The sequence below is a fragment of the Lissotriton vulgaris genome, chromosome 1_1, assembly GCF_964263255.1.
Source record: "Lissotriton vulgaris chromosome 1_1, aLisVul1.2, whole genome shotgun sequence".
NCBI lineage: Eukaryota > Metazoa > Chordata > Amphibia > Caudata > Salamandridae > Lissotriton > Lissotriton vulgaris.
Genome location: NC_141685.1, coordinates 1,825,148,395 through 1,825,174,526, shown reverse-complemented (window position 1 = coordinate 1,825,174,526; position 26,132 = coordinate 1,825,148,395). Strand labels below are relative to the sequence as shown.

The window sequence follows — 26,132 nt, the reverse complement described above, 5'->3', positions numbered from 1 at the left end:
CTCACGTAAGACAAAGATCCATATTCAAGAACATCTCAGTACAAAAAAAATCAGAAACATTAACCACACGACAGGTGTAACACTTCCAGGAACAACATAATGATTATGGATCATTGAAATGGATCGTGCTGGAGAAAGTAGTGGGAGAGACATGTAATCTTGAAAAGACACTTGCTATAAAAGAAGCCCGCTGGATTTTTTCTGAAAAGGCTGAGCAGCTTCGTTTGAATGATTCCATTGAATAGAAAAAGATCAGCAGATAATTGGTGGAGCACGGAGGACTGTTTTCATATACCTATTTATGCACCTTAGGAATGGAGTGGGGAGCGCTGTTTTGAGATCAATGATGGTTTGTGATCAAATGTGAATTAGCTGTCTTATGAGTAGGACTCCTAGATATGCGTCATTTTCACATATAATAAAAGATTTTAAAAGTTACTGACCTGACGGGATCTATGACATAGTAATCTAAAGTCTATATAAGCATAATATTTAACACGTTAAAAGGTAGTCCCTTTGGATACATTGAGACTATAATAGTAATGATATAATGTGGACTGGGTATGCTGGTGAATAACCCTGGAAAGTAATGACATTTTATGATGACTAATCATGGCCACTAGTAATAAGTATGGTGGATTGCTCTTACAACTTAGGAATTAAATAAAGAATTTTCCTGAGTATCAATTAATTTAAATTACATTGATGGCTGATGTTGCAGGCATGTGAATAGTACCGACTGTAACAGACGGTAGTAAGCTAGCCTTTATTTTGTGTTTAGAACAATATACAAGCTCTTTTGGACCTTTTTTGTTAGCGATAAAAAATGAAATAACGTCGTGCAAAGGGATGAGAAACATGGAAAGATGGCGCCCACTTTTGTATAAAGTTTTCCACTATCACATGGTGACCGGAGGAATAGTCATGTGACTTTATCTTTCCGGCTCAAGCGTTTGAAAATGAGGACCTCGGACCAGTCTGCACATCGGAACGAGATGAAGCTCGGTTCACGTACGGATGCAGTAAAAGTATGTGAGAGAGTTTGTGTGCGTTGTTGGTGACTGGACCGTTTCTCTGGTTGTTGTCCTGCCTGGGGTCATGAACGGAGTAAGTTGGGGGTGCTTAATCGACTTTTAAAGCCCGGATTGTATAAGTAGTGCGAAACGAGAGCCATGATTTGCATATAAACTCTTGATACAAATGCCCAGATTTTAGATGTAAAGAACGGAGTGAATTGGGGTGCTTAATGGATTTTTGATCCCTGGACTGTAAAAGCAGTGACTGCGTAAAACGAGGGGTGTGATTTTCATACAATCCCATGACATATAAGCCCAAACTTCAGATATAACTATAGTTGGTGTGTAAACGAGGGATGTGTTTTGCATACAAACCTCTGCTATGAATGGAGAGCGATAGGAGGCTTAACGGGTCCCCACTTCTCGGAAACAGCAGTCAGTGTGTAAAACGAGGGTTGTAATTTGTATACAGACCCACTAAAGACAAGGGGTTGATAATATCACCAATATTTGATTTAATGAGATGATAAATGAATAAATAGTGGCTATATGTCTTCACAGGTGTACTCAAGGCACTGGATAGTGCTGTAAGGGGATTGATGATATAAGAAAAATACCCCTTGGCTTGGTGGGAAGCTGGTACGAAGGCCCTTGGCTACAACCTGGTAAATCCATATTGAAACTGAGGATATCGAGATCAATCTTCAACCCTTGACCTGATATACCAGTATGTAGGATGTCCCAACTGGTTGGTTGTTTTAATCAGAAAAATGTGTGTTTGTTTGTCAGTCACTCTGCGGATAAAGTTAAACGTCCAGTGAGGTGATTGTCGACCTCGAGCCCTGACGAAATTGCTGCAACGAAGGAAAGGCAATGATACAGGTTGGCCCACCATGAATCTGTCTGAAACATGCAGTTGGTTTTTACTTTTGAGTAAGCGCACGATTTTGACTAAAAGAGTTACGTTATACATGTGAGGCTTAACTCAATTTTAATTTAAGATGTATAGGATTTCTTGCACGACACGGGGTCTTTTCCTTTGATACACAGATCACTATTTCCACCTCTTATCTTTATACTGGACACACTCATTTCTATAGGTGAGAAAATTACCAATGATGAAAAACGTGGGCATTCGGGTGAGAACCTGCCAGTAGCTCCTCTGGTGTAGCCCACGTGTGGGACTTTCTCTCCTTCACACATTTATTTGTGGGTTTTTGTACACCTTTTTTCAGTTAAGGGTATTGTTATATTGAGTTGACTGACAAAACTTACATTTATGAAAATTTAAGATAACTGGTGTTTAGGACTGGATTAGACTGGTAAAGTGTTCAGACCAGCGGCCAGGTAGAGGTGGGCATCCCCCCACACACCAGTCCTATGTAGGAAAGTGGACGTTTTCCCGCATAACCAGGTCTATTGTTGTGCAGTGCTTTATACGTGGAGGGTGACCTGGCTATTATTTTTCCCTCTGAAGCTCCTCTTTGTTATTGAGTTGCACAGATAATGCCTGCAGCTCACTGACCCATTGCATGGAATGACAGCGATAAGGAAGACTGTTCCATGGATCAGTAAACCTCAAGGAGCAAATCTACCTGGAGTCGAAGGCTGAATACAACAAAAAATGTAAGAACCAAAGCAAGGTCCCACTGTAGCATTACAGAGGGGGCAGGCGGAAATGTAAATAAGCCCTTTCAAAACACAAAATTACCGGTGATTTAAACAAGGCCTCACCAGGGAAATGCAAAAAGGCTGAAAGGGCCAGTAGGTAATTGTTAAATGTCCACAGCAAGTTCTTCTCTAGCCCAAAACAAAACAAACAGGACTATGTAAGACCATTAGACTGAAGCGTGTCAATGCAATGGTACACACTGCATCAAGGTGATGGATGTGATGCTTGAATTAGAATGCTTGAAACTAAGGTGGCATGATGTGCAAAATAACAATGGACTTGGATGTGGCCCGAGTAATTACCAGTGGCTGAGATTAATTCAAGAATCCCATTAATCACTTTTTCTATATTCTGTGTGTCGCCCTCAGTTTGATGGGTATGCCCAGACGTAGTGCATACTGCATCAGTGGAACCAAGCTGTTACGTGAACATGAAATACCTTGAAAAGACAAGAGGCATTTGGCAAAACAGGAACAGTTTGTTTAATTAAACATAGTGGCCGGGGGGAACAGTTACAGGCACAGGGTCAGAGGACTGTCTCAATGTACAATCAGTCTGTGCCCTTCTTTTATACAGTTCATGGTAGGTAAACAAAGCTTTTCGGTGATCCATATATGGTGAGGAATGCTAGATGCTGTCTTTGAAGTCATAAATGAATTGCCTAATGGAAAATACAGGTGGGCCTCAACTTTGCGTCGACACAAAGTGCCCAGTGGGTAACATGTCCAGAGGTCCGGCATGGGAAGCACATAATCACTGTATGTGCTGTTTCCTGATCGGCTATATGTTCCTAACTCATGTGACATCTGACTTAATGGTATTTTAGGAGCACGCGTACCCTCTCCGGCCAAGTGTGCTTTATTGGGTCCAATCTCCGTTGACTACTGTATTGTCCTGAGCCCATCTGTGAGATTGACCCAAGGGTTCCTGTTGCTGCGTTTGTCTGCCTGCTACGTGCCACCCAACCTGTCACCTATCAATAAGTGACCTTGGGCTTAGGTCTCATAGCTTCCTGACTAAGTATTTGCAAGTCAGGGTTGATGTTGAGTTCACAACTGGAGATGTCGTTAATAAAGACGCAATATCGTTCTCATAAATGAATGCATTGGTTTCCATATCAGCATCAATGTTTCCCATATAAACAAAGCTGTACCAACCTGATGAGCCCATAATTAGGGCGAAATCGTCCTGGGAGGACCTGGCTTGTCAGTTTGGGCTAGACTGTTCCAACTGGAGTAGGGTCAAATCTGATTTGCACATAGCTAGGTCCAATCTGAGGTGGAACGTTTGAAATATAACTAAGGCTACCTGTTTCCCGTTTTTACTGATTTGTACAGATAAATTCAGACAGAAAACAATGTGTTTTCTGTCAGTATTTATTTTTAAAAGTGGATAAGTCCAGAAAATTGTGCCGCTTTTAAGTGACTCTCTGTGCTGTCTTTCATGAATTATAGCCCAAAAGCTGAGCAGAAGGCCAGCTTGAGAAATTCAAAAACTGGATGAAATTTCTTGTCAATATACATTTGTTGTATAATGCTAGTATTTACCAGTGGATGTATTGTTATGTAATATTTGGCAGCTTAATTAGCTGAAACATGACAGACATCAAAGTACGACTGCGTGTCTATTAGTTAAATAAATAGGGAAATGTACAGTTTTAAATCTTCATTAATACTCAAACACAAAATAAATATGGACAAATACAGATAAAATGGCCCAAAAATAAATTTGGATAAATACAGACGGAAATGTTAAAAAAATAAATACCATAACACCGGGAGCCCTAAATAGAACAAAGGATTGGGATGCCGCCCTGAGGAATTCCCAGTGGTGGGGATTAATTCAAGCATTACATCCATCACTTTTTGTATACTTCATAGTACACACACTAGGCAACAGACGTAGCTCAGCGGCTAGCGTTAATGTACTTTGTGGAAGGATGGCGGGCAACGAAAATCACATTCACAACTTCCAGTGGCAAATCAAAACCAATCAGCTACTTCCGTGCATGCAGACATAAGATAGTGAAGGTTCAGGTGTGCAACACTGCCTTGTTGCCCGGATAACAGATCCTCTTACAGTCTAAGTGGAGAGCACAGGTTCAGCAAGTGGGAATACCACACACCACTGAACCAATCCAGGGTTATCAGGAGGAGATGAACTCTGGTCCCTACTGCCGTAACTCAGCACTAATGGAATCACTGGCAGGAATGTGTACATGAGGTCCGGAGCCACACTTTGGAGCAAGTTGGAGCATGTCTCCTAGATAACCGTGAAAAGGAAAAGCCAAGGCGCAGAATACTCAGCAATTAACGTTCTCTGAGGTAGCAAGAACATTTACCATGGGCGTGCACCACTAGGCAAAGATGCCCTGTCACACCGCTGGATCCAGATGACACTTGTGGTTCAGAAAATGTTGTTGTCAGTGTGCCTGCTCTGCTGTTGAGAGAGTCAGTCAGATGACTGACCATCAACAAAATCCCACAAGAGACCAACCATGGCCACAGGCTACGGGCATTCAGATAGAGCATCTGAGATCCGACACCACCATGGTTGATGCAGTATCACATGGAGATGGTGTTAATCATCAGGTTCTAGACAGAACTGCCCTTTGAAGGCAGTAAAACTTTGAGGGCAAGGCTAACTGCCTGCAGCTAAAGACTAATGAAGTGGCACTCTTCCATCGGAGAACAAAGGCCTCTAATCTCCACCTTGTCTAGGTGACCTACCCAAGCAAGAGAAGATTCCTCTTTCACAACTCTATTCTCAGGGAGGGTCAGGGTAAAATGGTCTGCCACACACTAGGTGGCCTCAGTCATCCAACATTGAGGATCTCCGGCTGCCTCGTCTAAGATACAAATCTGATCAGACAGGCACCCTAAGAGTTGGGCAGCTGCAGCTGAACCTTCCACTGCAGAGCTTGCATGTGCAGCAGAGCTAGAGGCACTAGCAACATGCATGAGATCAGAGGATCAAAAAGCATGAGAAACTTCCAGATGGGAACAACAGCTTGTGCTCAAAACGTCTTGATCATAGTGGTAGTTATAATGCTCAACTCTGATCATGAACCGGAGGCAAGAATCAGACTTGGAATTATGCGTACTGCAAATTCAGAGGCACCATTAGCAGGGGAGCCCTCAAGTTTCGTGGGCTGGGATTCTAACCTATTGAAAGATAGGCAAAGAACTTAAAAAATCCAGTTTAGGATCCAACATCTTGACTGGCGCTGAAACAGTATCAGGCACTGATTCCAGAATAATTGGCGAGACTTGCAACAGAAAATTCGAAGCCCAGGCTGGAGGTGGAGAGGGGGTAGGGGAGCTGGACCTCAGTCGTATGAAAAGGTTGGGCTATGAGGTGAGATTGATGATGTGTGTATGTAGGGAGACACACAAGTTTGGGTAACTCTGATGCTGGGGGGAAAGAGTGTACCAACATTTGTCGCTGAATCAGCATCCTGCTAACAGGTAAGAAGTGCTGAGTTAGGAAGTTGTGCGTTTGGGGAATTTGGTTTCGGACTAGTATTGACAAGGGGCTCATGAAATCATAGTGCGATTTGTGGGTCGAGAAAAACATTGGGGCACACTGGTTAATAGAGCGGGAGGTTCGGGAACTTTCAATTCACACAAAGACGGGATGTATAAAGCGACAGGCTGACGCACAGGAGCATTTCACTTTGAGCAGTGATATAAGGAGATTAAAATGGATACAGAGTTCATTAGTTTAAGTTCGAGAGTGTGTTGTGGATGCTTAAAGTAAGTTGGATTAACCATTTTACACTGACTATACGGCTATTTCATATTGCTGGTGGTACGTTTTCATGCACCCAACTCTGGGGTAAGGAACATGTTGCAGGATGGTGCTCGTAATGTGATGGAGAATAATTAACTCATGTTGATGTTTCGACCATGATGAATATGCGATTGCCTGGACCAAATTTAAAATGTATAAAGTACTTTATGATAAAACAACTATGGGGATATACTACATTGATTGAGCGCTAGATAAAATTAGCATGATTTGTAAATTAATGACTACAACATTTTGGTGCCTATTTAGAAACTCATTTTTTTAAGTTAATGGTATGTTTTTTATTAATAGTTTTAATAACAACTGACAACACAGGACTGCGTGAAGTGACATTTAACTACCGAGATTACAACTATGAACATTGTAAGTTGTACATACTAATGAAAATTGTAGTTTCTTTGCAATTTATGGCATTAAACAGAAACAAAGCTATAAATAAAACGGTTATTTTGTAATATGTACCTTGCCAAGAATATGGGCCAAAATGCGGTCGATATGTATGGTGTACGTGTACAGTAATGGTCAAGATGGTAATGCCAGTTCTATGGATAGTGCCAGAGTGCGCGGCAGTCTGCCAGCTGCTAGAGGGTGCGCATTCCAGGTCAGTTGCTAGACACTCTTGGCTGGGAGCAGAGGGCGCGTCAGTTGCAGTTTGAGCTGAGCGCCTCTGCCTGTGTTTGTGGTCTTCCTGAGTGTGTGGGCCCTTGTCAGCTTGGTGCGCGACACCCTTCGGGATAAGGACGCCAGGGTGATTAAGCCAGTCGCCCAGGCTGCTTAAGTTACTTCCTGCCAGTGCTTTTCTGAGGGCTGTAATTACCTGTGCACTGAGGTCCTCTTAGGGTCTGTGGTTTTACAGTTGCCTTCCATGTCTTCCCCAGTCATTACTTACTCTTACCAAGTGGATGGCCACCCGTCCCCATTTCTACCATCTACAGCTGGATAAGAGTGCTGTAATACTAGCCTCATGAGGAATTTGGGGACTATTATGAAGAGGAGGAGGATGTGCAGTAGTTACTAGTCACGGATCACTTCTGTGACGCGGTGGACGCCTCCATTGACAGGACGGTCTCAGATGCTATGGCCCCTCCGGAGAAGATTATAAATTATAAACAAGGGAACCCGTTAGGTAGCATCGGTCCAAAGGTATCAATTATTATAGAAAAACAAAAAGGTTCTATGCTCATTTAAGAATTTTCTTCTAACATTAGTAATATATAGACCACAATAAGTACTAGATATATTTTGCCAGTGTCCAGCCGGACAGTGGATTTTAATCCAATAAATTGTCAGGAATTAATTCAAGGAATGTAAGTACACAAACTAATACACAGGCACAATCCTGTACCACACAGAGGAAGAAGGTGGGAGGAAAACCCAAAGGACTAGTACACAAAACAAAATTTTGAAATAATCAGGCAAATAGTTCGGAGCACAAATAGGCTTGAGTCAGATCTTTTAGAGCCTGAGGATCTCTTACACCCCGCTCCTCAGAGTTGGTCCCCTATAATAATGCGGCCTAGTATGTGGCCGGTAGGCTGAATAAATCACTGGTCTACGAGGTCTGCTCTAGACTTAGGGTGGAATGCCCCCAGCCTTCTTTGGAGGACAAGGTGGTGGTCACAACAGAGATAGATGCTTGTATGGCTACCTTCTTGACCAAATCCATCAAGGACCAGAAGAAGGGCATCGACTGCTCCTGGAGGTCGTGCCAAGAAAAGCTCTTGGACTTTACTGACCCTTTGGTAAAAACTGTTTGATATGGCGAAGGACGCTAAGGCGTCCGGGGCTCTGATTCTCCTGATGTCCGTTCCATTTGGGCCCAACCAGTGATTAGATTTCTTGGCAAACTCCAACTGTGCCATTTCCACGGAAAGTTGCAGGACATTGCTCATCAAATTGGATCCTAAGTTGGAGGAATTAGTCCAGTCAGAGGCGGGTCAGCTGGCTCAGGGCGGGCTCTTTGGCATTCCATTTGTCAAGGAGCTTAGCAAGTTTGTGTTCATGTCCAATTACCTGGATAAGGCCCAAAAGACTGTGAAGCACATTTTTAATGCGCGTGTTTTCTCTGGGGCTGGCCGTTCCTCCCAGTCCGCCTCTGGCAGAGAACAACCTTTCCAAAGAGTGCAGTGGCAAGATTCTTCACGCTTTGGAGGATTCTACCCTACCAGGGGCCGATCATGCCAGAGAGGACAGCGCAGTGGGCCCGTGGTGGAGAAGCCGCCAACTCCCATGGTGAGTTTTAAGTGCATCAATATAGCAATTTATAGACAACTGGCCAGCTCTTAGAGTGGACGCCTGGGTGCTTTAGACTGTGCAAGGGTGTCAGGTGGAGTTCTATGCGTCTCCCTTCCAACGGTCCCCTCCCCGACCACTCCTCTTCTCAGGCTGAGAAGCCATTCATATCCAGAAGGAGGTACACAAGCTATTGTCCAAAGGGGAGATTTGTCCTTCCACATCCCTCAGGATTTTTAAGCAACCTGTTCTTGGTGCAGAAGCCAGACGGGGGCCAATATCTGGGGATAAATCTCCGGGAACTCAATGATTGGTTGGTATAAAGCCACTTTGAGATGGAGGTGATCCATTTGCTCCGAGACCTTCGGCCCAGCAACTGGATGGTTCGGCTGGACCTCAAGGACGCGTACCTCACAGTCCTGATTTTTCCGCAGCATCACTGGTTCCTCCAATTCTAATGGCAGACCCAAACTTTCGAATTCACCTCTCTACCTTTTGGCCTGTTGTTGGCACCTTCGTGTTTCACCAAGGCTCTGCAGCCGGTGGTGGATCGCCAGAGGACATTGGGCATGCGGGTCATTGTGCACTTGGATAACATGTTGTTCATAGACCAGTGTCCATGAGTACAGCAGTGGAGCTTCTTCAGTCGTTGGGGTTGGTTATCAACCAAGCGAAGTCCAGTCTCTTGCTAGTCCGTTCAATCACCTTTCTGAGTTTTGTGATCAATTCAGTAGAGGCCACGCTGAGTCTGCCCTCTTGGAATAAAGCAAAGATCCGGCACAAGGTTCGATGGATGCTAGCAAACCCTCAGACCACCCTATGCAACACTGCCAGAGTGGTCGGTCTCTTTCGTCCTCTATCCAAGCAATTTACCCGGGCCCCCTACTTTTCCAGGCCCTGCAAAGTCTCACGGCATCCCACCTGCGCCGCCGACTGACATACACTTAGCAGGTTCCCTTGCCTGACAAGGTCAGGAAGGAGCTCAACTGTTGGCTCTCCAATATAGAGGCATGGATCGGGCAAGCCATTTTTGGCTCTCAACCAGGTCTGGTAATCGAGTCAGATGCAAGTGCTTTGGGCTGGAGGGCCTATTGTGGAGGTCTTCACCACCAGTGGCGGATGATCTGCAGCAGAACAGTCGCTCCATATCAACTGCCTAGAGATGATGGTGGGTTCCTTTGCGATCCGGTGTTGGACCAAGGAGCAACAACGCAACTTGAGCAAGCTTGCGTCTTGCTCAAGATGGACAATGTAACAAACTACAGGAGGTAGCATTTAAACCTGGTAGAGACCAGGGTAGAAGTATATAGCAGTCAACAATGTCTCAGAGGGTAATGTTTGGAAGACAATTTTAAGGGAGCACAATTATTTGCTGTGAAAGTCAACGGCGTTTCGCCCTATATACAATGTAAGGCCATCATCAGGACCAGGTTACTGATAGTAGAGAACAGTGCTGGGGGACGGGGGGTCTGGGGGGGGGGGGGGGGGGGGGGGGGGAAATAAAAACACTCAATCGTGGACCAAGAAAAGGTTGAAAGCAGAAAAGGGAAAGGCCATGATGGAAAATGAATGAGCCGAAGAGGGATAGTTACAACATGCAAGAATTAACAAGCATTAATAATTGTTGCTGGGTAGCGCACTAGCAGAAGAATAAACAGTGTCTAGGCATTGAGAGAAAGGGAGAGGTGAAGGGTGGCGGCCGGGGAGGTTAGAAAACTGACCTGGAGGGTCTGAAGGGTCAAGAGCGGAAGGGTCAGGCACTGGAGGCAAACTCAATATGTCCAGAGAATTGAGGTAGGCGCTGGAAAGTAAAGGAAGACATGAGGGGGAGACGCAGCAAAGAGGACCGGTCTGGGAGCCCTGAAGAGCGGGGGGAAAAAAACATACTACCCATCTGAAAAAGCTGGGGGAAAGGAAATGTTAATCATGGTGGGGGAAGGGTTATGAGTGAAAGGTGTGCGGACGGCAAAGAGACTATTATTATTTAAGGTATTGCGTCCTGTGTGGGGTATCTGAAAATGCTGGAGTAGCCCGTGGGGAATGAATCCCTAGGCAGACAATACGAAAATTGCTGTCACACCGGTGTGGGACCGGTAGGAATGGCCGCCCCGGGCGTGATGGAATTAAAATACTGGCTGCCAGTGGTAATGTGTTGACGTGATATAAGACCGTGTAGTGGGCCAGATGTGAGAAGGACTAGACAGAGCAAGCGAAGGCTCAGAGGAAGTGTGAATAAGGGAAGAGAGGACAAGATATAGAAACCATTGCTAAACTAAATAAACGATCAGTGCAGAGCTTTGGGTCACTAAAGATTGTACAGGTGTCATTTAGGGCGATAAAGTAATTACAGTTTAAAGGTCAATTTTACATTGCAGGGCATGGGTAAAAGAAGTATATAGATGTGTCATTTGGGGAAATGCGGTAATTAAAATTTGAAGGGCCATTATATATAGGACTAAAAGGTACATTTTTAAGAAAATTAATTTAAAAGTTTGGTCTTGCAGGGAACAGTTGAGAACAAACATTAATGTAATTAATTACACTCAGGACCGGGAAACATACATTAGTCATAATTGAGCCAAAGACTGCAATAGATAAGTCCGCAAGGAATGTATGAACACTGGATGGAAGAAGAATTACAAGGTGCAAATAATTAATTACAGAAATCGGACTTGTTGCACCAAGTGTCAGACTCAGGTTATTTCTTAACCGGCTTTACCAGATATGCCCAAGTTGAGTGTAAGGAGGTGCATTAAGGCCTATAAGTCCATGGCAGCAGAGCTGCAGCCTCACGGGGAGAGGCAGCTGCTGATTGCTTTGAGGAAGCCCTTAAGGCAGTCTCATCTCCGACCATAGTAAGATGGGTTTGGTGGATTACGCAGGAGGCTGGCACCGACATCGACATTTTTGGTGTTCATTCAGCTCGGGGCGCAAGGGCCTCAAAAGCCTTTGCATTCGGAGCTCACTTGGAGGATCTCTTGAATGCAGCAGACTGGTCGTCAGTTTCAATCATCAAGAGCTTCTATTTTCTGCCAGTCTCTATTGCGGCTCTGGTGGTGGAGAAGCTGTGAACAAACTTAATCCTTGCTTCCATGTCCTGACATAGAATGAAAAATGTCCTAGCTTTCAAATGGAAAGTTTCAATTCTAATAACCACACAAAGGCGAGGATTAGCCCGCCCCCTGATGAATCATGACCCGCAGAGGCTATCGGATTTTTGTCTCGCCGGGCCACAAGCATTCCCATATCCACCAGCCTACGCTCAGCTCTAGGCAGTTTTTTTTAGAGTAACCCAGTAGTGCAAGCGCAGGGTCTTAGTCCAAATCCATGCCAACTATCCCGCTCAACTCCTCAAAGATCTTCACCCAAAACTCATGTACACGCGGACACAACCACGCCAAGTGTAGGAAATCAGCCGCACGCGCATGGCACCTCTCACACTCGGCCTCCTCACGGAGTCCATATCTGCATAGGCGTTCTGGGTGTAATATACTCTATTAACACCTTGGCTGCTAGATCTATTAACACCTTGGCTGCTAGAGGTTTTCCCCTCCTGTGCTGGAAAGTAAGATTTATCATTGTTCATGACAAGGTCAGCTCGTCATAAGCACAGATCCACTGTGCCTAATGACGAGCTGAGCTCGTCTTGAGCAGGGAAGGGGTTATTATATTTAAAGGGAAATTCGCCTGGTATTCAGGCAGCAGTAGCGCCACATCTCATCGTCAATCGTAATGTGCAAGTCTCTCTGCCATGCCATCCCATCCACGCAGCCGTATATTGGTTCTCCCTATGTGACATTGCTATTTTGTACAGATTAGTCACCAGCTTTCGAGGGGTGTCAGCCTGGATCTCGTAAGTAAGTTCAGGAACCTCCGGTGGTTCATCAAGGTCTGCCCCCAGCTGCTCCAGTAAGGCTCTACAGAGTCTGAAAAATTGGAAGCGCTGCAACAGGGTGACGTCCCCCCCCCACTCGCCGCCACCTGTTCCCAAGTCGTTGCCTTACCGTCTAAAAATAGATCTCCCGCAACGCAAATATTCATTTTGCATAGAGCGTTTATCACATCCTTGTCCCTACAAGGAGCCAGCCATTGAACCCAGTCTATCGGCACAGTTGGTGAATACAGCAACGCGCCCCCCTGCTGTAGTTTCTTTATTAGATCGTAGTTACGGGCTAGCGTCCATGTAAAGAAGCCCCACCAGGGGCAGCCTGCCGCTCAGCCCAACTTTAACTGTCACACCTCACACAAGCACCCAAACATTCCAATCATCAACCTCACACCAACATTCCACTCAGAAAACTCCCCCTGGCTGAGCAGCTAGGAGTCAGGTAACATAGGAGAAACAATATTAGACAGGCAGGATATAACATACTTCTTAAGACTGGTCTGCCAAAGTGAATTCTACACCCACAGTGACATTGAAGTTCCGAGTTGCTGTATGCCAATCTGCTCATTTTAGACTGAACCACTGGAACTAAAGTAGAACTTTCTTAAATGATCATGCAGTCCCAATGCCTTTGTAGCACAACTGAAGTATCTCGTTCCTGGACTTTCAGATGCAATGGATACAAATCCTTATAAGGATTTTAAGGTTGCTCTTGAGTTCCTTATGCACTAGAGAACTGGAGAGATAGATACAAAGGAAAAACTTTTTTTAAATTCTTATTTTACTATATAAAACACCCAGGTATCAAAGGTTGCAAACAGAACACATGTAATACGTCCTGAGAGACAAAGATTACTTTTTCTAAAAAAGGGATAACGGATTTCTGGTCTTAGTGCAGAAAGAGCTAGTTTTAGACTGCCCAGGAATCTATTCAACAGGAAGGTCACTGTAGGCATCAGCCTTACTGCCCTGCCACAAGATGGGCTCTAGATGAAATCAATTTATCTAAAAATTGCCCTTTTGCTAGGGTGCCGCAATATTTGAAATCTCAAAATCTGTTATTTTGCCTAGGACTTCAAAAATAGTACCAGAAAAACCAAGAATGAATTTTGTACTAAAGGATGCACATGACAAACAAGACTTTGATTGAATGGGTATATGAACATTTTTATTTCAGTCTAGTAGAAGGTGTATATGATAACTTCGCAAAATATAGGCATTCACAGCCAAATAAGTGGTTTCAGAAACAGAATGCTAAAGCTTACTTTTCACATTGTTCTCATAATGACTGCCAGGCGGCAACTGTAAATCATTGTATGCCGGACCAGGCAGAGATGTGGGGTTCTGCTGTAGATCACAGGGATAATTATCGGGAACTGAGACCATACATTTGCCATTACAGAAGAGTTTTCAGTTTGTTTCTGAATTACCCATGGTCTCAAACTGGATGGAGAATTTGTGGAGGGAGTTTCCTAGAGGAGCATTATGTGTGTGATCCACCAGTAACATTTCAGCAGACATCATCCCAACCTAAAGCAGAGCTTCTGGTCAGCACCCCTTTAATTTCCTTCCAACATGATTTAATATTCTTTCTCAAACAAAAGGGATCTTCAGATGTGTTTGTGTCAACCTACAAGTAGTAAGGGAAAGTTGCCATAAAAACATGGAGAAAATCTTTAAAAAAAAAAAAAATTATTTTTCTTTTTATATTCAACATAGCGGGATGCAACATCGCAACCCGAACTGTAATGAACATATTTAGTCTCCAGTGGGACTTCAACCCCTAGGATATTACGCAGTTCACACACTATTTCTTCCCAATATTCCCAGGTCACCCGGCAAGCCCAAAACATGAGCAAGACTGTCCCCAGCTCTGCCCTTCACCTCACACATTTGAGGGACATAGTTCTTCCCCTAGTGTGTAATCGCCCCTTGTCATAGTAAACCCTTTGGCGTATTTGGAGTTGAATTAGCCTCTGCCTGGTTTTAATTGCAACCTCTCATCGGTGCATCAAGGGCTACCTCCCAATCCAAATAATCAACCTCACTCACATCTTGTAACCATCGTCCTCTGAGCTTAAGCAAAGTGTCTGGCATATTATTGTTTGGGATCATGTAGGGCTGCGAAATGGCACCCCTTCCAAGCTCCTCCCTAAGCAGCCTGCCTTCCAAAGGTGCATAGTTCGATATCTCATGCTCACTAATTTCTCCACCTGCCACACATGCCTCCCCTGCGCGTATTGCAAGCACTGGTTCGGATGTAATTGGTACTCCCTCTGCAGCGATGCAAAGAACATGAGGGTCCCCCCTTCTATGTGGTTCCCAACCTTGGAGATCCCTATTGTGTCCCAAGCCTCCAAACCCTTCAACTTTCCTAGTTCCCACAGCATCACCCTCACCCAGAAGGGGGTCTCTCTCGTCACCCTCTGTGCCCACCTAATGCATGTAGTATCCTTGTTTGATGCCTCCAGTATCGCTGCTAGTAACTGCCAGACGGAGAAAATCTTGTGCTTATTATATATCTTTTCCACTGTTCCTGTTAGTGTTAAGTGTTTACTCCATTAAGAGGGAAGTGGAACTTTTTGTTACCCCCGTCACTTTATTTAACTTTCTACCCGGTCTTATTTTCCCCTTTTTACATGGACTTACCTTTCGGTGTACTTTTAATCAAGTCTTCCACTATAAGGCTATCAATGAGACGTTTTCCGCGTCTGCACAGTATATTTTATCTATGTGCACCAATATATTCTGTTACGGCCTTTGAAGCCACTCTGTATTTGAAACAGTGTGCTATGAGTTGGAATGCAGGGGGGTGAAAACGGAGGGCATCCTGACCTTGGAGAGTCCTGGACTGCCATTTGAAAGAGTAAATCTGTTTGCTTTCTAATTTGGAGTCCTGCCTTCAGTCACTGGCTAACTTGATGACTGAAAAGCATAAGTTAGGCGATGTGAGAGGTGGAAAGACAATGTGTTTCATAACTTCCAGTTCAATTATCTCATTCTCTCAACAGAAACCAGTCGAGTAGAGTCAACAATGCCATTAGAATGAGGCACTGGTTGTGGATGATCGATAGAGAGAATATGCCAGTACAACAACAAATCACAGATTACAGAATTCCTATCATTATCAGTCAGAATAATGGCGATGAGACTGCTCCCGTAAAGGAACACCACCTTCTCAACTCAACATCTGCAAGATATTCAGTCCCATCATTAGTCACTATAGAACATATGAAACTTGACCAGGCTACAGCTCTGTAGCTCAGCCATGAATTAGCCAAGCCGTAGATATACAACTGGTGTGATGCCGGACCCTACAGCGCAACCCCTGAAACCTTTAGAAGCTGGAAACTACAACTGATGCTTTAGCTCGTAGACTGCACCCATCAAAATAGAAAAAAAGCTTCTTATAAGCTCAGTCTAACAGAAATAACATTTCAAAGCTTCAATTTTAAACTTCTAAAATTACCTATTAGGTGGCTTCAGGAAACCACAAGGAAAAGAAAAAGAGAACGTCTTCTGCTTAACAAAATAACATCAGACACATTGCATGACAAACAAGGATCAGTTCAGCTTGCCACTTTCTGGGAAAGCTGGAAGAAGGGTCTCGCGCCCATAGAGATAGTTCTTCCAGCTTTTCCAGAAACCCGTGGAGTCCCTTCTATAAAGTTAAAATAAGAACTGGCCAGTAGAGTACGAATTCCAAGTCTTTTCCTTCAGTATTCATGTAGGACTATGACAGTCTGTTCAATTACCACACAAAATACTGTGCCTCTACACTACAATTCATTGGATAAGCACCCAATAGCTTCACCATCCGCTTACAGTAATGTTATCACCTTTACAATTTGATCAGGTTACAAAACAGAAAGCTATCTGTTAAATAATCGGAAGTTTTTGAACAATGTTCTGCAAATGGTGGCAGTGTTTGGATCCTTGCCCTCCATTAGAAGGACTACTTCACAACAGGGAAAAGGGACAGTGTGAATGGACTGATGCAACAATTACAAAAGTGCAATGCTTGCATTATTCTCACCTGTGGGTGTCCGAAATGATGAATAAGTAGCTGAGTGTTCACCTTTCCTGGACAACCAGTTGTTGCAAACACATTTTCATTGGATTTGCACCACCTAGGGAGAACAACATTAATCAACTATCACAGGACTTAAACATCAAAAGAAAAATATCTTCTTAAACAACATTTTGAGTACCATTGATTTGGGTAACAATAAACATCTGTTATTCAGCGCCAAGATACCCAAGGGTGAACGTGTGCTTTACAAATACACTTGTAAAGTCGGTTACACACATTCCAAAATACTGGACCCCACCACATCAATAGTAACAATCAAAGTGTCGTTTTTAACAGAAATTCATACATTTACTCAGCTCCGCAGTGCTCCCACTCGTTGCAGGCAGGAAAACTAAGATTGAAGCAAAGTGACCCAACTAAATAAGATTGGAACTTGGAGTCGTGGAAAAATCCAGCACTGCATGACAGGTTCTCCTCAAGGAACGAGTCCCTATTAATAAACACTTCAGTTACTTCACAGCCATAAAGGCCAATTCCTCCCACCCAGTTGGTCGACTTTGGGCACCAAGTCTTACTAGAAGAACCGAGAGTCATAGTAGGTAAAAGGATCCTCATTGCTTCTGCTCAGAAAGGGCCAATGGAGAACACAGAGTTCCCTGTGCATATCTGCCTTCACAAATATTGGACTTTGTGACAACTGGAGACAGAGTGGTGTCGGACAAATTAGCTTCAACTAACCTCCCCACATACAGTCTGAACCAGGGACACACAGAAAGTTTCACATGGAATTTATAAACGGACACCTCAAGTTTGCTTAACACCTCCTCTCAAATTAAGGTCCAGTATCACTAAAACCTGAGGCGGCCACTACTCTTCTAAAGGAACCTTTCTCGGGCCTCAAAAATCGAAACAACTGACACTTGTTCTCTGTGTTTCCCAAGTATGATCATATAGAGGGAGGAACCTAAACAAATACATGAAGCACACAATGCAATTTTCTCCTTAATTGAAAATTAGGGGTTCGACTCCTCAGAGGGACGGAGTTTGCTTTAGTACATATGAGATAAAAAAAAATCCTTTTTGAAATTGATGAAAACAAGCCCACAGTCTTGATTCTAACTGATTGGTCCTCAAGGAATGAAACGAGACCTCATCAGACACAGGGGAGTGAGCTCAAAGGCTGAAACAGCCCTTGACTGGATTGAATCCTTTTTAAATCGAACAAACCTTCCATGTGACAATCGGCACTGACTAGTCATGCTCAACTGAGCTACCATGCGGTGTCCCAGAGTATCCCTCATATTAGTAACAATTTACTAATACGTTTGACCATTAGTTCAGCTCACTGAGTATTATAATCTACAGTTCCTGACAAATGGAGATGATCCGCAAATCCAGTTGAACAAATCTCGTAATCAAAGAACACAGAATGCTTTGAACACATCTCCAGTGACTGAGGGAAAGTCGCTGGAGATGTGTTGGGACCCCCCCGGCCAATTGTCTAGGTATGGGTAAACAACCCTGCTCTGGTGGGAGGTGTGCATGCACCACTGCCAGACTTTTGATGATCACTCTTGGTGCTGACATCATTCCTAAATGCTAAACTGTGAACTGATAATGGTTTGAACTAACCATAAATAAGTCGTTGTGATGAAAATTCAGTAGCATCGGTATATGGAATCAGTTGTCCATTAGGGTGAGGGTTAAGAGTTATTTTCCTTGTTGCAGAAAAATGACATGCAGCATGATCATTCTGAAATGTACTGTCTCAAGACATGTATTATAGATCATAAAATCTAGGATTAGACCGAGACTGCGGTCTTTCTTTGGGACGAGGAAGCACATTAAGTGCACCCCTTAGTCCCTAGGATTCAGAGCACCCCTTCAACTGCCACTTCACAGAGTAAGGAGCACACTTATTTCAACAGCAGTGGACTATGGTGCTGTTTTTTTTAATTTTGCAGTGAGGTTGAAGGATGATTGGGGAGTAATTTATGGTGGGAAATGAGTGACCTTGATGGAATATCCCGGCTTACCATGGATAACGCCCACTTGTGGAAGAAAGGAAAGTCTCTAAGCCTTTCCCCAAATGGTGACGTGCAATTTGGCAAGAACTTGAGTTCTGCTTGCAGGTAGAACTCTTGCTGTGAGATCCTCTATCTCACGCTCTGTTGCATCCATGAAAAGTTACCCTGATATTCGGACTTGCCATCAGAAGATTGCTTCCGTTGAGTTTGAGACTACAGAAATAACTGATGGCCCGGCGAATACATTTGGCTATTGTACCCACTTGGACATCTGTATTATTGACACCACTTAAAAAGCTTCTGTTGTCGCAGTGTGCATATAGATTTAGTTGTCTTAGTGCCTTCGTTATCTTTTGTAGGCCGTTCTCTACTTGTGGATTAAATATGTGCACTCCATCAAAAGGCAAATTGATCAGATGATGTTGGACTTTTGGTCGGAAACATAAAAAGGGACCAAGGCATGGAACGGTAGGAGAACTCTAGTGTTCATTTGCCAACGGACACTGCTGGCCGTGTCAAGAGCACACCAAGTCCTGCACCTCAAACAGTTTTCCCTCAGAGACTATCTCAGCTCCTTTCTTCCAGTACTCCTCAGGCAGCTACTGGAGGAACTCTTTCAACTTGAGCCATTGGAAGTGCCTATCTCTTGAGCGGAGTTTAGGAGTTTGCAGTGCACCGGCTAGTGGGTACTGCCATTGCCATGGGCTTGCTTTCTTTGTCCACAGGAGGTCCCTTGCAGGTGTCCTGTGTGAATGATCTTGTGGCCTGTATAACAGAGTGTGGTGGAATGTGACTTCAGATGTAAAATGGGTGTTGGAGAGATGCTTTTTACATGCACTCAACCCATTCTCTAATGGAGCATACTTTAAACAGGAGCATTCACTTTTTTGACCAGATATCAAGTCATGTTTTGAGCAATGGAAGGTACTGGATTGCAAGTTCTGTAAAAGACAGTCAACTATGGTGGTCATTTTCTTCTTTCTCTTTAACGTTTGTCACACCATGGACAAAAGAAGCCCACTGTATGACTGTGTGAGGTGTTTTGATCTTTCTGCATTTGGTGACGGTGTAACATCAAAACACAGGAAAAATAGGATCTGCAAAGGAGATTTTCCATTTGCTGGCGTTCATTGCTGGAGGTAGGTGGCTCCTGGGATAAGAACTTTAAGTGTCTTTTGTGGCCCTGGGTATATCTTTATGGTTTGGGAGAAGTTTGTGTGATCCCAATACAAAAGGAGCTGTATACAGTTCAACAAATTGCATTTTTGTTGAAAAACAGTTTCGCACAGTTCTTTATGCGAAGGCTTTGAGGAATCTCTCAAGGCCAATTAAAGCCTACCATTTTAACACATTTTGAGGATGACCTTTTAGGGCTCGATGATTGCTAGGTTTTGACGCATGTTTTGCATATCTTTGCGTCTGGGCTTCCCAAGCAGGCCCTCTTTTAGTATCAACGCATCCTGTTGGGGTAGGATCTCCACGGATTGCATGTCAAGCTTTCGGGGCTTCCCTTGTGACTAGTGTAATTTTAAGAGTGAGGTCGCTATATTAGAAAAAGTAAGAACTCTCGGAGCAGGAACAATAAGAGAGATAGGTGAACAAAGAAGTCCAGTATTCCTCACCACCAGATTGGCAAACAAGTGGCACAGAAGGTGTGGTGGCTGAAAGATGAGGTGCTGCGGATGCATGGTTAGTGAATGAGTAGAGTACCTGAATATTCTGGCCTTATCCACATGGGCAGGTCTCTTATCTTGTGGATAACTGTAATACAAAGAAGAATTGGGGTAAGAAGAGGTTAGATACAACTAGAAAAGTAATTACAATTAACATTGAATAGTTCATGTGTATAATCACTATGTATTAAAGGCACTATTGTTTGACACCACACTATTACTTATCAATCCATTGGTTTCGGTGCAAATTGTATTTTAACCTTAGATTAACTGCGGAAGTGCCTAATCGCCTATTAAAAAAAAATCTTGCTTCGGGTATTTATTTGCAACAATTTCTCATAAATGTTTCAATGAACAGCTAAATGCAATATCTAGCATTACTCCCTGCATAGTTCCCAAACGTGCAGCGTTACTTCACATACAATGATAAAGTCGTATAAGAAAATTAGAATGTGTTCTAACACTGTCCTCGATTATTGAGTACATAATCAAATTCTTCCAGCTCTGAGAAGTCAACGCGTGACCCATTTAAATACTTTGAAGCATACTGCCGTAAGGGAAGGAATGGCTAACACCAGGTTTATTACAGTACTATTCAGATCCAAATGTTAACAGAAAGCACAAGTTACTACTTCTGTAACGATATATCTGTAAGAGACATTAGTTGGTGATAGATTCCTTACCTTAGAATATCCCCAGGTGTCAGACTGGATCTGGAAACTTTTGCCTAGCAATACCCCTGCGCGTCGGTAGGCATTGTCTGAGGCTCCGCCTCCGTCGTCGTTAGCGCCGGAATGACGTCGCTGGAGTACTTAGACGCCGCCCTCGCATGCTGACGTCAGTTCATATACACAGCTTTTCTGCGGCAGATACGCAGAGCCAGGATAGAACCAACACTGGTGCCATGAAACTAGGGCCCTGAAAGGGGATGACAACCCTAGATATCGGTTCACAGAACGGGGAGGATGGGTGGGTCAGTAAGGAATCTATCACTAACTAATGTCTCTTACAGATATATCGTTACACAAGTAGTAACTTGTGCATTTGAAAGAGACACGTTTGTGATGGATTCCTTACTTTAGAATATATACCCCAGCAATACCAACCCCGGTGGAGGGTCTGCGAACCAATAATCACACCAGAAAGTCCTGGAGGACGGAACGGCCAAAGAAGCCATCCCTCCGGACTTGGCTGTCCAGGCAGTAGTGTCTTGCGAACGTGTGCAGCGAGGCCCACGTAGCTGCCTGACAAATGTCCTGCAAGGGGACTCCTCGGCCCAGGGCAGTAGTAGTCGGCGTGACCCGAGTCGAGTGGGCCCTCAGCCCAACAGGAGGTTCCTTCTTAGCCAGGGAGTAACAGGCTTGGATGCACAACAAGATCCACTGAGAGATGGTCCGCTTGTGCACCACCCATCCTTTCTTAGCGCCCACGTAACCAACAAAGAGTTGGTTATTCACCCAGAACTGGCGTGTGCGATCCAGATAGTAAGAGAGCGCCCATTTTGGGTCCAAACAGTGGAGCCTCTCTTTCGAGGGATGCGGAGGCGGAAAGAAGGTGGGCAAGGTGATGGACTGCCCGATGTGGAATGCTGTGACTACCTTGTGAAGGAAAGAGGGTTTTGTCCGCAACACAACCTTGTCCGGATGGACAGAAAGGAAAGGAGGTTTAGAGGAAAGAGCCTGGAGCTAACTCACTCTCCTGGCAGAGGTGATGGCAACCAGGAAAGCAGTCTTAAGGGTAAGAAGACGTAGAGGACAATTATGAAGCGGCTCAAAGGGAGCACACATCAAGTAAGTTAGAACCAGGTTCAAGTCCCACTGGGGCATCAGGAAAGGAACAGGAGGGAACACATGACTGATGCCCTTTAAGAATCTGTTTACAATGGGGGACTTGAACAAAGAAGGCTGATCAGGTAGCCTTAAGAAGGCTGAAAGGGTAGAAAGGTAGCCCTTGATAGTGCCCAGAGCAGAGCCCTGCTGGGCAAGAGAAAGAAGGAAGAGGAGAACCTCAGAAAGAGGGGCATTGAGAGGATCCACAGCCTTTGCTGTGCACCATGTCACAAATCTGTTCCACCTGCAGGCGTATACCGACTTTGTGGAGGGACGCCTGGCTGCTAGAATGACATCACAGACTTCAGGAGGCAAGTCAAATGGCCTCAACTGTCGCCGCTCAATCTCCAAGCATGGAGGTGGAGACTGGACAGGTTCGGGTGGAGGAACGTCCCCTGCTGCTGCAACAGAAGGTCCTCCTGAAGAGGCAGAGAAATCGGGGGATCGACTGACAGACTGAGTAGCTCGGGACACCAGTACCTTCGCGCCCAGTCCGGAGCCACCAGGATGACTTGGCCCAGGACGCGCTTGATTTTCTTCAGCACTCTGGGCAGAAGTGGTATAGGTGGAAAGGCATACAACAGACCGCAACTCCAGTCGCAACGAAAAGCGTCCCCGAGCGAATGCCGCCTTGGAAATTCTAACGAGCAGAACTGATGACATTGCGCGTTCTCTTCAGTGGCGAATAGATCTATAATCACAAAGGAGCTAAGAGGGACAAGACGGTACACACGGGATAGCCCTCCACTCAGTTAAATTCAATAACAACAAATCCCTGTACCCTGGATTTTAGTTAGCAAACGTCTAATCGACATGAGAAACCAACTAGCTGGACCACTGCTATGATTCCAACAACACCCCTTTTCAATTTTATGGTTAGGTGTATGTTCTCTAATGTCATACTATCCAACACAAACCACTGTTTGTAACTATAAGTGGGAGACTCCGGGAAAGATTCAACTCGACACATCCAGTGATGTCTGTCCCACTGAAACAGTCCATCCATCCACATTCAAAACATAAGAAAATGAAAAAATGTAGGCACCTCACGGGCGAACAACCCTCGGGGATCTTGGCAGATGTTACCAATACTCAGCCCCTTTCTCATCACTGGTTGCCATTCCTTTTCCAAGAAAAGAGCAGTGTCAAAACAAACAATTTATGCAAACAGAAAGGTGCTATACAGGCAGCGCAGAGATTTGCTACCTGATGTGACAAACAAAAAAGAAGTGAGGTTTTAAAATCAACAGACACACTAATTGCACAACTTTTATTACTAACTAAGGTGTGTGCTGGTGAGTTAAAAAGGCTGGTAGCTTAATGTCGCATACCTTCGGCTGAGCTCGTCCGCCCTGGCGTTCCGAGAACCTGCCAGGTGTTGAACCACCAGGGTCACGCCCTGATGTGCCAGCAACTGCCAGAGGCGCAGAGCCTCCTGGCAGAGGGTCCACGACCCCACCCCGCCCTCTTTGTAGCAGTACCACATGGCGATGGTGTTGTCCGTGAACACCTGCTCTACACTCCCCCAGACAGAGGGGAGGAATGCCTTCAGTGCTAGACGAATCGCCCGCGGCTCCAGAAGGTTGATATGGAGCTGGGACTCCGCCGGAGACCAGAGGCCTCTGATATCCGCCTCTCCCATGTGGCCTCCCCAGCCCTGGAGGGACGCGTCTGTCACAACTACGTGCTCCGGCTGGGGAAGGGAGAGGGATCTGCCGCTGACCCAATCGCGGTCCGTGAGCCACCACTGCAGTTGTCTCGCAGTGCCCTCTGAGATCATGACATGGTCAGACAGGTTGCCCTGATGCCGGGCCCATTGAAACTTCAGGTCCCGCTGCAGAGCCCGCATCCGCCATCTGGCGTGATGCACCAGAAGGATGCAGGAGGCCATCAGCCCCAGAAGCTGCAGCGTCAACCTGACCGAGACCCGGGATAAAGGCTGAAATAGTGGAATCAGAGCCTGAATATCCCGGACCCACTATTCGGGAGGATAAACCCGAAACTGCGCAGAGTCGAGGGGCACAGGTGTGACTTTGGCACATTGATGGAAAACCCCAGCGGTGCAGGAGGTCCGCTGTTGTCTGGAGGTGGCCGACTACTGTCTGGGGCGAGCCCGCCTTCAACAACCAGTCGTCGAGGTAGGGAAAGACTGAAACCCCCAGCCTGCGCAAATGAGCAACGACCACTGCCATCACTTTCATGAACACCCGTGGGGCGCTGGTAAGGCCGAAGTGGAGCACGGTAAACTGAAAGTTCTCGTGGCCTACCGTGAACCGCAGGTAGCGCCGGTGGGCCGGCAGGACGGGGATGTGGAAATAAGCACCAGTTCAGCACCAGAACGACACTCACCTCACCTTCACACCCAGCACCATTGTCAATTACCCACCTGCTGCAGCTACCCCTCCCCACCCCTCAATCACAGACATAGATCTCGCCCCCTCATACACCACCCGCTCCCCCATCACCCTTACCAACCCTCGTACCTCCGCTTATCTTCCCACACCCCCCCCCCACACTTTGCACTCCCGTCCCGTCCTCCACACCAATCTTCTCAGAACACCCCTCCTCCCTCAACGGCACCCCACACAACATGACTCTCTCTCCGCCTATCTCCCCCCCCCACACTTAGCACTCCCGTCACGCCTAGCCTTCACCCCTCCTTCAACCTCTCACCCCCCACTATCCTCCCACCTCCTCCCGCACAACCAGCCTCCACACACCGCCCCCATTTACCCTTCCCCTCCTAGCACTGATGCCCTTCCCAATAACGCCAACAACAACCCTAACACCTACCCTCTTGCTAACACACCCAACCCCTTCACCAGCTCCACCTCTCCACCCTGAGTCCCCCCCATCTCCAGCAACCTATTCGCCTGTTCGCCGCCAATACCCCTCCCCAACTCCGCGCCCATCACCACGCTGGAAATGATTATGTCCACCCTCCTCCAAATGAAAGAAGAACTACACTCCATCAAAGAGTTGCTCATCACATACCCCAGACACCCCCCTCCCACCGCCACCCTTACACCTAATAACACTTCCCCCTCACCTCCTACCCGCCTTACCACACAACACTGCACACACCGGACCACTATCCCCCCTCGCAATACCACCAATCGCAATACCAATCGCAATCACATTACCACCAAGCGCAATACTCCCTCTACACATAACACTTCCTCCTCTCACAACTCTCCCCACACTGGACCTCTATCCCCTCTCGCAATACCACCAATCGCCCCAGACACACTACCAATACGATCTCAGACCATGACATACACACCCTTCTCCACTCTTACGTCCCGGCTCCCCAAAATCGCCTAGCTACCAACCACATGTCCATCCCAACGATTATCTCTAACCCCCTCAGGTACCAAAAGGATAACAACAGAGGCGCCGTCCCCAACAACCTCACTAATGTACCCCTCACTATAGAACCTTCCTCCACCCTCTGCACCCCTAGCCTCAAATGCATACTTCTTAATTGCAGATCGGCCCAAAGACATTCCGCGGAGGTCGCCGACCTCATCATGTCTCTGGAACGGGATCTAGCCATTCTGACTGAAACATGGCTGTCTGATTCTTCTACACCTATCTTGGATATCCTAGTCCCCCCCCCCCAACTACTGTATCATTAGACTTGACAGGACCAAAAAGACAGGCGGTGGAATTGCCTGTATCTACAGAAGCAACCTCTCAGTCACTAAAGCGTCCGCCCCCTCTCTTACTTCCAGTGAATAGCTCTGCCTTGATGTCATCAGCGAAAGCAAACCGGTATGCTCACTACACATTATATACCACCCACCTGGGGACAAGCTCTCCTTCTTCCAACAACTCATGGATACAATATCAACCAACTCAGGATGGCAAAACACTCAAATTTTCCTTGGCGACTACAATCTCCACTGGAATGACAGCAGTGACACAGTGGTAAACAGCCTCAAAAGCTTCCTC

The 26,132-nt window shown here is 45.5% G+C and overlaps 1 protein-coding gene across 2 annotated transcripts in view; it reads right to left on the bottom strand.

Moving 5' to 3' along the window:
* NUP37 (nucleoporin 37) overlaps window positions 1-26,132 on the bottom strand; it is a 137,247-nt gene that overhangs the window by 14,964 nt on the left and 96,151 nt on the right. For both annotated transcript variants that reach the window (XM_086919237.1, XM_086919240.1), the window contains exons 8-9: window positions 20,387-20,437; window positions 16,653-16,746 (exon numbers count right to left, since the gene is read on the bottom strand). In XM_086919237.1, coding sequence (XP_086775363.1) covers window positions 16,653-16,746; window positions 20,387-20,437 — 145 coding nt within the window. The remainder of the gene's footprint in view (window positions 1-16,652; window positions 16,747-20,386; window positions 20,438-26,132) is intronic.